Source organism: Chanodichthys erythropterus, chromosome 15 (genome assembly GCF_024489055.1).
Source record: "Chanodichthys erythropterus isolate Z2021 chromosome 15, ASM2448905v1, whole genome shotgun sequence".
Classification (NCBI taxonomy): domain Eukaryota; kingdom Metazoa; phylum Chordata; class Actinopteri; order Cypriniformes; family Xenocyprididae; genus Chanodichthys; species Chanodichthys erythropterus.
Window position 1 is genome coordinate 2,337,168 of NC_090235.1, and position 12,392 is coordinate 2,349,559.

General features: G+C 41.4%; 1 protein-coding gene across 2 annotated transcripts in view; it reads left to right on the top strand.

Annotated features, from left to right (window-relative positions):
• Window positions 1-10,899, top strand: part of tshz1 (teashirt zinc finger homeobox 1) — a 39,477-nt gene extending 28,578 nt beyond the window's left edge. For both annotated transcript variants that reach the window (XM_067411713.1, XM_067411714.1), the window contains exon 3: window positions 6,298-10,899. In XM_067411713.1, coding sequence (XP_067267814.1) covers window positions 6,298-9,677 — 3,380 coding nt within the window. In that variant the 3' untranslated portion in view covers window positions 9,678-10,899. The remainder of the gene's footprint in view (window positions 1-6,297) is intronic.
• Window positions 10,900-12,392: the final 1,493 nt, after the last annotated feature.

Below are 12,392 nucleotides of genomic sequence, written 5' to 3' on the forward strand. Positions count from 1 at the left end.
ATAAGACTTGCCAGTTTTCCCATTAAAATGTCGGGTAAACGGCGCGGCTTTCCTCTGCACACTCCAAAACCACTCTGACCGGCTAAATCAGCCGACTGAGGGAAGGCAGAATTGGACATTAGTAGTGCAAATGACTGTAGTGATTGCCCCCTCTCCTCCTCGATAAAATAAATAAATAAGGAGAGGAGGAGGCGGGGGAGCGAGGGAGGCGACGGTGGGCCGCACAGTGACAGTTGAGGAAGGAGAGGCCATCGGCATCTGCGCTCTGTCCGCGAGCATTCTCGTTCCCCTCTTTAAGTTTGAACACTTAGGCCTGACACTTCTCAAGTGCACCAGCCAGCCCAATCAGACAGACCTGGTTTTGTCCGGCGGACTTCTTGGAAGCGGCAGAAAGGATGGAATTTTTGAAGAACAGCAGATGTTTTTGGCCGCCAAAATCACTGTTACAAAACGTAGCAAGCTGCTTCCGTAGCCAGCGTTTTAAGGCAATATGAGTACTTTACACCCGACAGTTTTTAAAAGCAGCTTCACAGTAATAAACAGGAAAATAAGAGAATCAATAATGCAAATATTAAATACAAGACATTCAAATTCTGCTGTAAAGCAGTTCTAAAAAGAAAGTGTCATTATTCAGCTCAAGACAGTTCAATTCAATAACTGTAAAGTGAAACGAGTTCAGTTGAACTATAAGCAGCTCAACAGAAACCAATAGTGTCATTATTCTGCTCTAATTCAGTTTAATAAGTGTTGCAAAATTTGTCAAATATGAAAGTTGATTCAAGCAGCTCTGCAGAAGTTTGATCATCCAGCTCAATTCGGTTCAAGTGTGGTTCTCAGTAGTAGAACTCGAGGAAAAAAAAAAACAATGGGAGAAACCAGGCTCAGTCTGGTGGCCAGTTCTCATTTAGTAGTTAGCATTGTGCTCTGGGGCGCATCCGGGACATGTGGCTTCGAATCTAGTCTCATTTCCTGTTATTTCAACTCTGAAAAAATAATAGAGGTGTAATGTGCATTTTCAGAGTTTTGCTTGCAGAAACAATCTCGTCTAGAGTCACGGCTTGCTAATTCTCTGCTGTTTGTTGGGCAACTGTATGCGAATCTCAACGCTCGAGTGCTCGTATGTGGGTGGTGTTTCTAAGAGCTGGCACTGGCTGTGTTTGTATGTGTGGTGTCATGGGTGTCTATAGCAAGGAGGTTCACTCTGCGGCTGATCTTTGTTGGCTGAGACTGTGAGCTCTGCTCGTGTGAGTATGTGTGTGTATGTCCTGCTCATGTCCCGTTGCTGTGTCACCTGTCTAAAATCAGTGAGATCTCAGCAGCCACAGTGACAGCTCCACTCTGGACACAGATGGCCACGCTTTCCTGCACAACACGCATACACGCACACACAACTCACATCTCGCACACCTCATACATGCACACAAGCACAAGGCCCTGGTGCTCTGGCTGATCGTTTTAGATGTTGGTGGGCACTCAAGAACATGCACACCTTTGTTCTTGTATCTCCATACTGGTGTGTTGTGTTTGAAAGAACACTCGCAAACACATGGGGGTAAGAGCGATCTTTAGATTGTTTGGGGGCAGAAGTGTGCACATTCTAAATATTATCATCCTGGCTTATGAATAATAATTAGATGGGATCATTCTTGTTGTAGTTTTAAATGATTTGAGCAGGTGTCTCAACTTATAGTCTATAGACTAGACTCTGACTGTGTGTGTGTGTGTGTATATATATGTCAAAATTAGGGCAAAAATACTTAACGCAGTTAATGCAGCATCTGTTTTTTCCATCATTATTTGGCTAGCGTTACATTAAATGATCACGCTCTTATTCACACAAATGCTTTTAAACCATTCAAGCACCACAAGACAAACGAGAACACGCTGTTCGTGAATGTCGTGTCTGTGTGCGCGCACAGAAAGACGCGCAAGTATTGAGTTCTCTTTTGCATTTTGTTGAGTATCCTCATAAGAGTAGTATTAAATTACTTAGATTACTATATCTTATATCTTAGATTGAAATTTGTGAGAAAATGAGATCCACGTCATGTTCGGCAGCGGCAGCTCTTAAAGTCACATCAGCCTAATAAACCAGTTGCTGTGATGTCTGTCATTAATGTTAATCAACGAACAGAGGTAACAGAGAAAATTGTCTGTATTTAATTTATAAAGAGTTTGATAACTTTATTCATTTCTGTATATTTCCTACCTGTTTGACAGATAGGAATGCCAAAGGTAAACGTGACATTTATTAGAATAATTTTAAAGTTCATGTAAATATAAAGTTATTTTTTAAAGCCTAATAAATATTGAAATTGTTTGCTTTAGATTATACTGTAATGTTGTATGTCTATAATCAATGTTAAAAAAAAAAAAATTTTTTTTGGACATCAGTATTAGTATCAGTGAGACTGGCCTTCATTCATAAAAAAGATGCCATTAAACTATTATTTAAAATAAACTGTCTTTAACTTGTTTCTACATTAATTTGGAGAGTAACTCAATGTTTTTAATCACGATCAATTACATAATTTACAATTATGTGTATATATATATATATATATATATAATTTACAATTATGTATATATAATTTATAAATATACATGTGCCTATTTGTAGATCAACATTTGTTGAAAGAGTTTCAGGCCTTGTTTTGTATGGTATCTGTGGAAAGTGCCGGCTTCACTCAGTAAATCAAACTCTTTCTCGTTCTCCTCCGCATCAAAAGCATCTTCTTTTTATAGCAACTATTGATTCGCTTAATTGTGTGTATTCTTAACAACTTATCTGTGTCGTTTTCTCCCGACAGTACAATGCAGGCTTATTTTTGACTGACAAACACAACAAGCCCCTCCCCCCCCTCCTCTCCTCTTAATCCCTCTCTTATTGTTCGGCGTGATGTTTAAAAGCAGGCCCCCGATAAGAGATGTCAGCAGTCAAACTTCTGATTGGGTTATTAAGTGTGAGCTGTCGTTGCCGTCGTCTGGCGGGTTCCTTTTTTTTGACGCAGATGGCAAAAAATTGCCAAGTCGTGTTTGACGGCTTGATGCGAGGACAGTGACATGCCAGCGCGCATGCCTGTCAGATGCCACGCGGTGTCAGGGGCTGAGAAGACGCGCTCGATTTAGTGTCAGGTTCTGCCCATCTCTTTGCTAAAAAAGCCCTCTCGTTCTAGCTTTCTTCTTCGCCCCCCATCTCACTTTTCTCTCTCTCTCTCTCTCGGCCCCTCTATCACTCTCTCTGTAATTACAGCAAAGATGAAAAACTTCTCTCTTTGTTTTAACGTGATAAGCTGTCTTAAATGCTGCAGTGACTTGAGGGAATTATCAGGGCTTCAATCCACTGAACCGTGTTGCGGCGTGAACATTTCTTTTAAAGCGATATTTGGATAAGTGATTTATTTGACAGTTCGTAATGTTTATTTCACCAAATCCTTTTCGCTTTACGCTGCCTACTTGATTTCTCCGAGGAATTGACGGATTGAAATCCGTCGGAGAGCTTGAGGTGGAATCGGTGATTCCTCTGGATCAGAAGGCGTCCTTTACGAAAATCCGAGTAACGGGAACGCCACATACACCACATTCCCAGCTGTTCACGCCCCTACAGCTTCTTCCACGCAGCTGTAAATGGCACCTTACAAACATCAGGTACGGAGTCCGTTCTGATTACGTGTGCTCAGCTGCACGCCGTTTGAAGCTGACAGCACATCTGCTTCAACCACTGAGACGGATCTTGGCATCTCGGACAGACATCTCCTGGTGGCTCGCTGAGATAAAGGAACAACTCTTCAAGCACTGCCTGTCTCTTTTTCTTCTCTTTACTCCCATCTCCTTTACTGCTCCCCTCTTTTCCTGCTCTGTCTCTTCCCATTGCCTTCACAGTTGTGCAGGCTGTTGTTTGGCTTTTCTTCTCGTGTTGTGTTCAAAATGGCTGATAGTAACAATACCGCTCTCACAAAGCGAACAGGAGCCTTTTTTTATAGCTGGACATGCTGTGAAGATGCGTGCGCGCGCACACGCGCACACACAAGCACGCTCGAAAGAGGTACTTTGATGTGTTTCGATGACGGAGAGCTCATTTTGTTTATCTCCCACTGCAGATCGAAACCAGCTGATGAAACAGGAATTTAATCCTACCGCTCCTCATTAAGCACTTGGTCTCATGGACCTTTATTCTCTTTTCATTAAGCGAATTAAACGAGTAGCATTCTGTCTCTCCCTCTCTCTCTCCCTCTTTTTGTCTTGCAGCTGTGGGTGCCGACAGTGGGCTATCACTCCGTTTTTTTCTGTCATAGCTCTGTCGGCACACAATAGAGTGAAGGAGCTTTTTGTGGCTGAAACATGAAACCTTACATTTGTGAACATTATTGTTCTGTTCCTTTCCCCCATGTAATACATCTGACAGTACATCTTATTACCACACATTTAGCTGAGGAAAATAAGCATTTTCTAGTGTGTGGCGTAGGCAACATTTTTCAGTATCCTCTTTTTACCTTGAGAAATAAATGTGCACTTAGCAGTAATACGCAGAGCAAAAAAGAGCCGTGTTTTCACAAATAAGCATGAATGTGTATTTCTGAAACACGCACTTGTGGCCCGATGCTGTTTTTGCTAAAAAATCAGTGCATTAACTGGTTCTTATCAATCCCCTGGGACTTTTTTGGTCAAAATATCAACAAGGGAGGAAGACATCCTGGTTTAGAGACCAGGGTGGCTGATATAGTACTGATATACATATAAAGCAATTTAAAATCAACATGAAATCGAAAAAATGACACTATTTATGTTCTTAAAAGGATGGTTCACCCAAAAATGGCAATTCTTTCATCATTTACTCAACTTCATGTTGTTCCAGACCTATGTGACTTACACAAAAGAAGATATTTTGAAGAATGAGAACTGTTGTTGTCCAAATATTGAAAGTCAGTGGGCTCCAAAACAAAGCTGGACCATTTTCATTGCATGGGTAAAAAAAAAAAAGGAATTTTCAAAATATCATCTTTTGCGTTCTACAGCAAAGTCATACAGGTTTAAAGAAACATGATGGTAAGAAATTGAGTAGATGATTTTAAAGATTTTTTAATTTTTGGATGAGCTATCTTTTTAATCCACATTTTAACCCTGCATCTCTATTTAATTATTTGGGCATTGTTTTTTGCTTCTTAACCTAGAACATAAATTGGACTCAAAATTGCAAAAATGAAACACTCATTTGCAAACAAAAAATCTTGACAAATTTGGAACGGACACAAAAACAAATCCTGCTAATCGCCCAAGCAGACATGGTTATCGGTCAATGCTGAAATATTGTTGGAATACAGTATATCTATCACTAGAAGGAAGGTGCACTAAAGTTGGTTATGTATCCTCTTGTCTTTTATCTCACTCTCTATTTTTCTCCTGTGGCTGCACACACTCTTGACTCCCTGAGAGTTAGTACAGCATGGACCATGACAACATGACATGCCATTTCCTCTTGCATTTTAGCATGACTCGCTGCGAGAACTTCCATCGCCTCTGCCAACAGCATTGAGGCAAGCTGCACCCCGCGCTGCATCCCTGGCAATAACTCAGACGCAATCTCACACTCAGAGGAGTCTAGCTTGGCTAGTGCATGAGAGAACTGGATCAATGTCACACACAGTCTGTGCCCTCTAACTACAGGGAAAAGGAGGACAAGAAAGAGCAAGAGAGTAGTCTATATGGTGTAATTTTATTGTAAACAAAGGGGTGGGGAGTTGGGGTAATTTTGTAGTATTGATTGTAAATGAATGCATATTTTTTAAAATTTTGAAATAATATCCTTTGCTTTCATTACATTATTTATAATAGTGTACAGTTTTTAATTCCAGGACATTACCATGTTTCTTTTTAGTATGTTCATTTGTTTTAAAGATTTATTTATTTTTTCTAGATACTTTTTTTTTTTTTTCTTTAGAGGACTCTACTCTGCCCTCTTTACCCTTGCTGAGCTGTTACACAGGATAGCTTTGTTAGTCTCAGCAGTGAAGGGGGCTATCTATCATAGTCAAGATATGGATGTTTGCCACTTTATAATTGCAAACCTGTGTCCTCTGCCAGGACTATTGACAAAAAAATCTCTTTAGGATCATTATGTAGGCATGCATACACACACACATGCAATGATACATTTTCCCACACCTATTTTGTTTGAAGAAAAAAAAAAAATGTAAAAGTGAATTTACTTATTCAACAATCCATGTTAGAGATGCACTTTTTGGGGGCTCTTGTCTCATCTCTTTTTTTTCTTCCCTCCCCTCTGTTTTGTTTTCTCAGCCTATGTGCCGGAGGACGAGCTTAAGGCAGCTAAGATCGATGAGGAGCACCTGCAGGACGACGGGCTCTCCTTAGACGGTCAGGACGCAGAGTACCTGTGCAATGAAGAAGACGATGGGCGTGAACAGCTGAGCTACCAGAATTCTCCACTCAGCAATGGCACCAACCCAGACGCTGGGTACGGCTCACCCCTCAGCGACACCAGCGATCACCTGGCTGACTTCAAAAGCACCTCCTCCAAGGAGGGCCAGGATAAAGAGGAAGTTGAAGACATGGAGACAGATGCCGGACTATCATTGCAGGACAGCCTGGCGCAGATGAAAGCCGTCTATGCAAACCTGATTTCAGATGCTTCCTGGTCGAGTATCACAAAGGACATTATGAAAAGCAAGCAGGTTAGTGCTAGTAGCACTAACAGTACTCCAAGCAGCCACAAGGGGAACAACAGCGTTGTGAACAGCCATGCAAGTAATATTACAAGCAGCGGAGCTAGCAGCAGCAGCAATGCTAGCGCTAGCACAAAGGCAAATGTGACGCCGAGCAGCAATTCTACAAAAGCCACCACATTAAACAATGCCAACAATGGAAACATCAATGGTGCTAACAGTGGGGGTGTTGCATATGACTGGCACCAAGCAGCACTTGCTAAAACCTTACAGCATACGCCCTACCACCTCATGCCTGAACCAAGTCTCTTCAGCACAGTGCAGCTGTACCGGCAAAACAATAAGCTGTATGGGCCTGTGTTTACGGGTGCCAGTAAGTTCAGATGCAAGGACTGTAGTGCAGCCTACGACACGCTTGTAGGTCTCACGGTGCACATGAATGAAACGGGCCATTACCGTGATGATAACAAGGACAAGGAGGAGGACAGGGGAAAGAAATGGTCCAAGCCACGGAAGCGATCCTTAATGGAGATGGAGGGCAAAGAAGATGCTCAGAAAGTCCTGAAATGCATGTATTGTGGCCACTCATTTGAATCCCTACAGGACTTGAGTGTCCACATGATCAAAACTAAACACTACCAGAAAGTGCCTCTCAAAGAACCAATGCCAGCTCTTGCCTCAAAGCTGGTGCCCTCCACCAAAAAGCGAGCGTTCCAAGACCTGATGTCTCCTTGCTCACCTGAGTCGATCTCCAGCACCCCTGGCATTCCATTGGCAGAGACTGCGCCCACCAAAGATCAGAAGATTTCCAACCCATATGTCACAGCTAATAACCGTTATGGCTACCAAAATGGTGCAAGTTATACCTGGCAGTTTGAGGCCCGAAAAGCTCAAATTCTTAAGTGTATGGAGTGTGGGAGTTCCCATGACACCTTGCAGCAGTTGACAGCCCATATGATGGTGACTGGACATTTTCTCAAAGTCACAAACTCCGCCTCTAAAAAGGGAAAGCAATTAGTGTTTGACCCTGTGGTGGAAGAGAAAATCCAATCCATTCCTCTTCCACCTACAACAACACGTTTACCAGCTCCCACTATCAAGTCCCAGCCTGATTCACCAATACACCCATCCACCATGGATGAAAGAAAGGAGCTGGAGGAGGAGAAAGTGGAAGAACCTGAGGAGAAAAAAATTAAGCAAGAGAAAGAGGATCCTGTTGAGAAGGTGGAAAAAACGGACAAAACCAGCCATTACAAATATCTAAGAGAAGAGGATCTTGAAGAGTCTCCTAAAGGTGGACTAGATATTCTCAAATCATTAGAAAATACAGTCTCCAGTGCAATCAGTAAGGCTCAGACTGGTACGCCCACTTGGGGTGGATATCCCAGCATTCATGCCGCTTACCAGCTCCAAGGATCTGTGAAACAATCTATACCTGCTGTCCAGAGTGTCCAGATTCAACCAACATTCAACGCCAGCAGCTTGAAATCTTTGACCTCTGACTCCAGCACTCTGATCCATTCTCCAAGCAGCCCATCACCACCTCCAAACCATAAAAGCAATGTTCTAGCAATGGAAGAGTTAGTGGAGAAAGTAACAGGAAAAATCCCTTCAAAGAAAGACAGGGATGAAAAATCAACTGAACGTGTTTCCAAACATCTCACTGCTGAATTACCCTCTCCTGTCCTCAAAGACCGTAAGGACCTTCAAAGACCAGGAGATCTTAGCAAGCCAACAAAGAATGGAATGGTAGATAAAGACCTAGACCACATTTCGGTTCGGGAAGGAGAATACAAGGAAAGCCATGCAGATAATCCTGTAAAAAACGGAACGGATGTCCACAAAACACAAGTCAGCAATGGTTGCGATAATTTAGGAATCATCACTGACCACTCACCAGAGCAGCCTTTAGTCAACCCTCTCAGTGCATTGCAGTCTATCATGAACACTCATTTGGGTAAGGCCTCCAAAACAGTCAGTCCACTCCTGGACCCGCTAGCAATGCTGTACAAGATCAGCAACAACATGATTGAAAAGCCCATGTACAATCCCGCTCAGGTCAAGCAAGTCGAGTCCATCAACAGATATTATGACAATGACGACGATCAGCCCATGGACTTGACGAAGTCCAAAAGTGGCAATGGGCCCATAAACAACTGTTCATCCATGGTTATCAGCAACAGCAGCATCACAAACAGCACCCGACCCATCTTGTCAACGTTGTCTGAATCAGTCTCATCTCCTCTTCGAGAGAATGCCCTAATGGACATCTCTGACATGGTGAAGAACCTCACAGGTCGCCTGACGCCAAAGTCGTCAACCCCTTCCTCTATATCCGAAAAGTCCGATGCAGATGGCTGTGCTTTTGAGGATGGGCTGGAGGATCTTTCACCCGTTCAGAAGAGGAAAGGCAGGCAATCAAACTGGAACCCTCAGCATCTGTTGATTCTTCAGGCTCAGTTTGCGTCCAGCCTTCGAGAAACCACTGACGGAAAGTACATCATTACAGACCTAGGTCCTCAGGAGCGTGTACATATTTGTAAGTTTACAGGTCTCTCCATGACCACCATCTCCCACTGGTTGGCAAACGTCAAGTACCAACTCAGGCGGACAGGTGGAACCAAGTTTCTGAAGAACATAGACTCGGGCCAGCCACTGTTCCTGTGTAGTGATTGTGCCTCCCAGTTCAGAACTCCCTCCACATACATTAACCACTTAGAGTCCCACTTGGGCTTTAGCTTGAAAGACCTCTCAAAGTTATCAATAGACCTCATAAGAGACCAGCAAGCAGTCACAAAAATGATCACAGACAAGACATTCAGTGCCCTTGGCTTGACTGATGAGGACTCTAATTCCATATTTCAGTGCAAACTGTGCAATAGGACTTTTGTCAGCAAGCACGCAGTGAAACTGCACCTCAGCAAAACGCATGGAAAGTCACCGGAGGACCATCTGATCTTTGTTACTGAGCTGGAAAAGTTAGAAAAAGCCTAAGGAAAGCAGGCTGGTGGCAGTGAAGTGACTGGATTGAGAATCATTGCACTACATCACTGTACTGCACTGCGCCTGAACTGAGCCTTCAAAATCAGTCCAACTTCTGTCGTGAAACTGCCTGATTGGACCATGATCTGTTTCGTTGTTTTGTTTTTTCTTCCCTCGTTTTTCAGTCTCTTGATTTCTTTCTTGCTTTGTACTGTATTTATCTGATATGTGTCGGTTATGTGCATTTTTTTTTTTTTTTTTTTTTTTCGTTTTTTTCTCTCTCTCTGAGTGACTTCATATTCAAACAGAATTTACAATTTGTACTCTGTTGAATTGGAAATGAAACAAACATGGTATCCATGGGCATGGTCTAAAAGAAAATGGCAAAAGAACTTCTGAATAGAATGAGTTGCGTTGTACACTTACTATACATCAAAAGACTGACTTCATTAAAGCACTCTGTAGTGTTGAATGTTATGAGAATATGTATAAAATGAGACAGAGCTATTTTGTTAATTTGAGCTCAGATTTTCAGATATTGGCTTGACATAAATCAAACTGCAACCCTTTGAAGTGAAAACAATGAATTGTAGATTTTGTTGAGTCTTCTAAACCTTGAAGGATATTGAAGATTTTGACAGGCTGCCTATGATTATACACTTTGGTTTTTCAAAGGCATTTCTTTGTTTTTAATAATCATTGTTTTTTTGTTTTAAGTATCATTTTATACAGTAGCAATTTGAAACGTATGCTTTGGTACCACTATTTCTCTTTCTATGGTTTCGCTTTGGTTTCAACCTGTAAAGACTTCATTGAAATCTTATATACAGCACATATATTTAAATGATCAGCGAAGATGTGTAAATTTCCATCATCATATCTTGCCAATTGCCGCAGCTCAACATTGTTTGTATGGTGTGCATTCTTTTATATTGTCATTTTATATATAGTTAACAAAAAGGAAATAATATGTACAGAGATGTATATGCAGTATATGTGCTGTAGAACCACGATTCATCCTTTAGTTGAACAAAGTTCTCTGATGTGGTAAATACGAATTGACTGAAGGAGTTGCATCGATGTTGATGCATGGCGTATGAGAGGGAACCAAGCAATGCAAAACATGAAATACAGTACATTTCAATGTTTTATCATGCCATTGTGAAAAGTCCCATCAATTCCCTTAATTAAAAAAGAAAAAAAAATGTTTTTGTCCCTTAATTGTAAAATAAAAACTGAAGCATTTCTTGATTAATGTTGTTCTCCATTTGGTCATTCATGTGTTTTTCTCTTTTCCTACAATCAGCAATTAACTTGAGATAGTGCATCTTAGCTTACTTCAGAGTCGAAATATTCTGAAGTTCCTTGTCCGTGTTTGCTTTTGTGATTGTTTGAATGCAGCACCTTTTCTTGCTGTATGTAAATGAGAGATGTTTCCAGACGCAAAACCTGCCAGTAAACAGGAAACTCTCTCGCTGGAGCCAAAATGGGCAAAAAAAAACTTGTGGATTTAACGCTTTTCCGTAAAGCCTGTATATCTGGCTTCTCAGGACCGATTCTGTAGCATTGATCCAGCTCTACCTCCTTTTTTTTTTTTTTTGTTGGATCTTAGTGCAGTCCCTGTACGTATTCTATGTAAATTACAGCAATCATGACAACTGCGACATTGTGAGTACCTGCAGAGCAGAGTGAAACATCGGCAGATAGACGCAGTTTAAGCAGATTTGCATATTTTTTTTCCCTCTCTCCTGTTCTCACAAGCACTCTCCAAGCATTTCACGGGGTTTTCAGACTTAGAAATAAATGCCCAATTTCTAGTGGGAATCAAAGATTTACTCTTTTCAGCTCAATTACTGAGTGATTATACGTGTGGACACAGGGGGCTTGAGGGGAAACGAAACAAGAAGGGGAAAGGACTGAAATATGCAGTGTTTGCACAATAATCTCAATCTCCATTTGAAGCCGCTTTAGGGAGTTGCAGTATCAAACCCCTTGTTAGTTGCCCTATTTGAGAGTATCCTCTCACTCAAATTGGCATGTTTTGATTTCCCAGTGGTCCCATACTGAATATTCTGAGCCTCCATCTGCTAGTTTTGCTTTCCTCAATTACTGTAATTCTTTTTCATTTTCATTCGGAAGGCAGCATATCTGTGCAAACGATCAGAAATATTAAGCCATATAAATCCAAAAGTAACCAACTACTTTTGCATAAATAGTCAAATTTGTCATCTAGAGAATTATTTTTACACATGAAGGAAGCAAGTTTAGGCTTGAATATGTTCTGGAGTAGATTTACAACTATTAATTCATTCAAGTCATGGTTTTGGCAGAACTTTTCCACATGTTGGAACATCCTCAATATAATAACCTGAAAGCATTATTGTTATTGAAATCAAACCTTTTGAGTATGGAACAGATTTAAGTGTATTATAAAATTAAGCCTTCCATTTCCTTCCACATCTGGGGTCCCGACGCACATGATGATAAAGCGGTCGTGCCAGGTCTCTCTCAAAGAAGTGTCTTGCTGCCTATGCGCAGATTTCACATGCTATGAGAAAACAAAAGGTTTCAAAGCGTACATTTGCGTCTTAAAGCTCTGGAAAAACACAAAGGTGAGACAATGTTGAAGACGGAACATAAACACTGAGGTTTTGAATGCCCTGCAACTTTGTGTGTAAGGCAGAAACATTTTTAGCAGTAAACAAGCATGTCGCTGCAAGTACAACA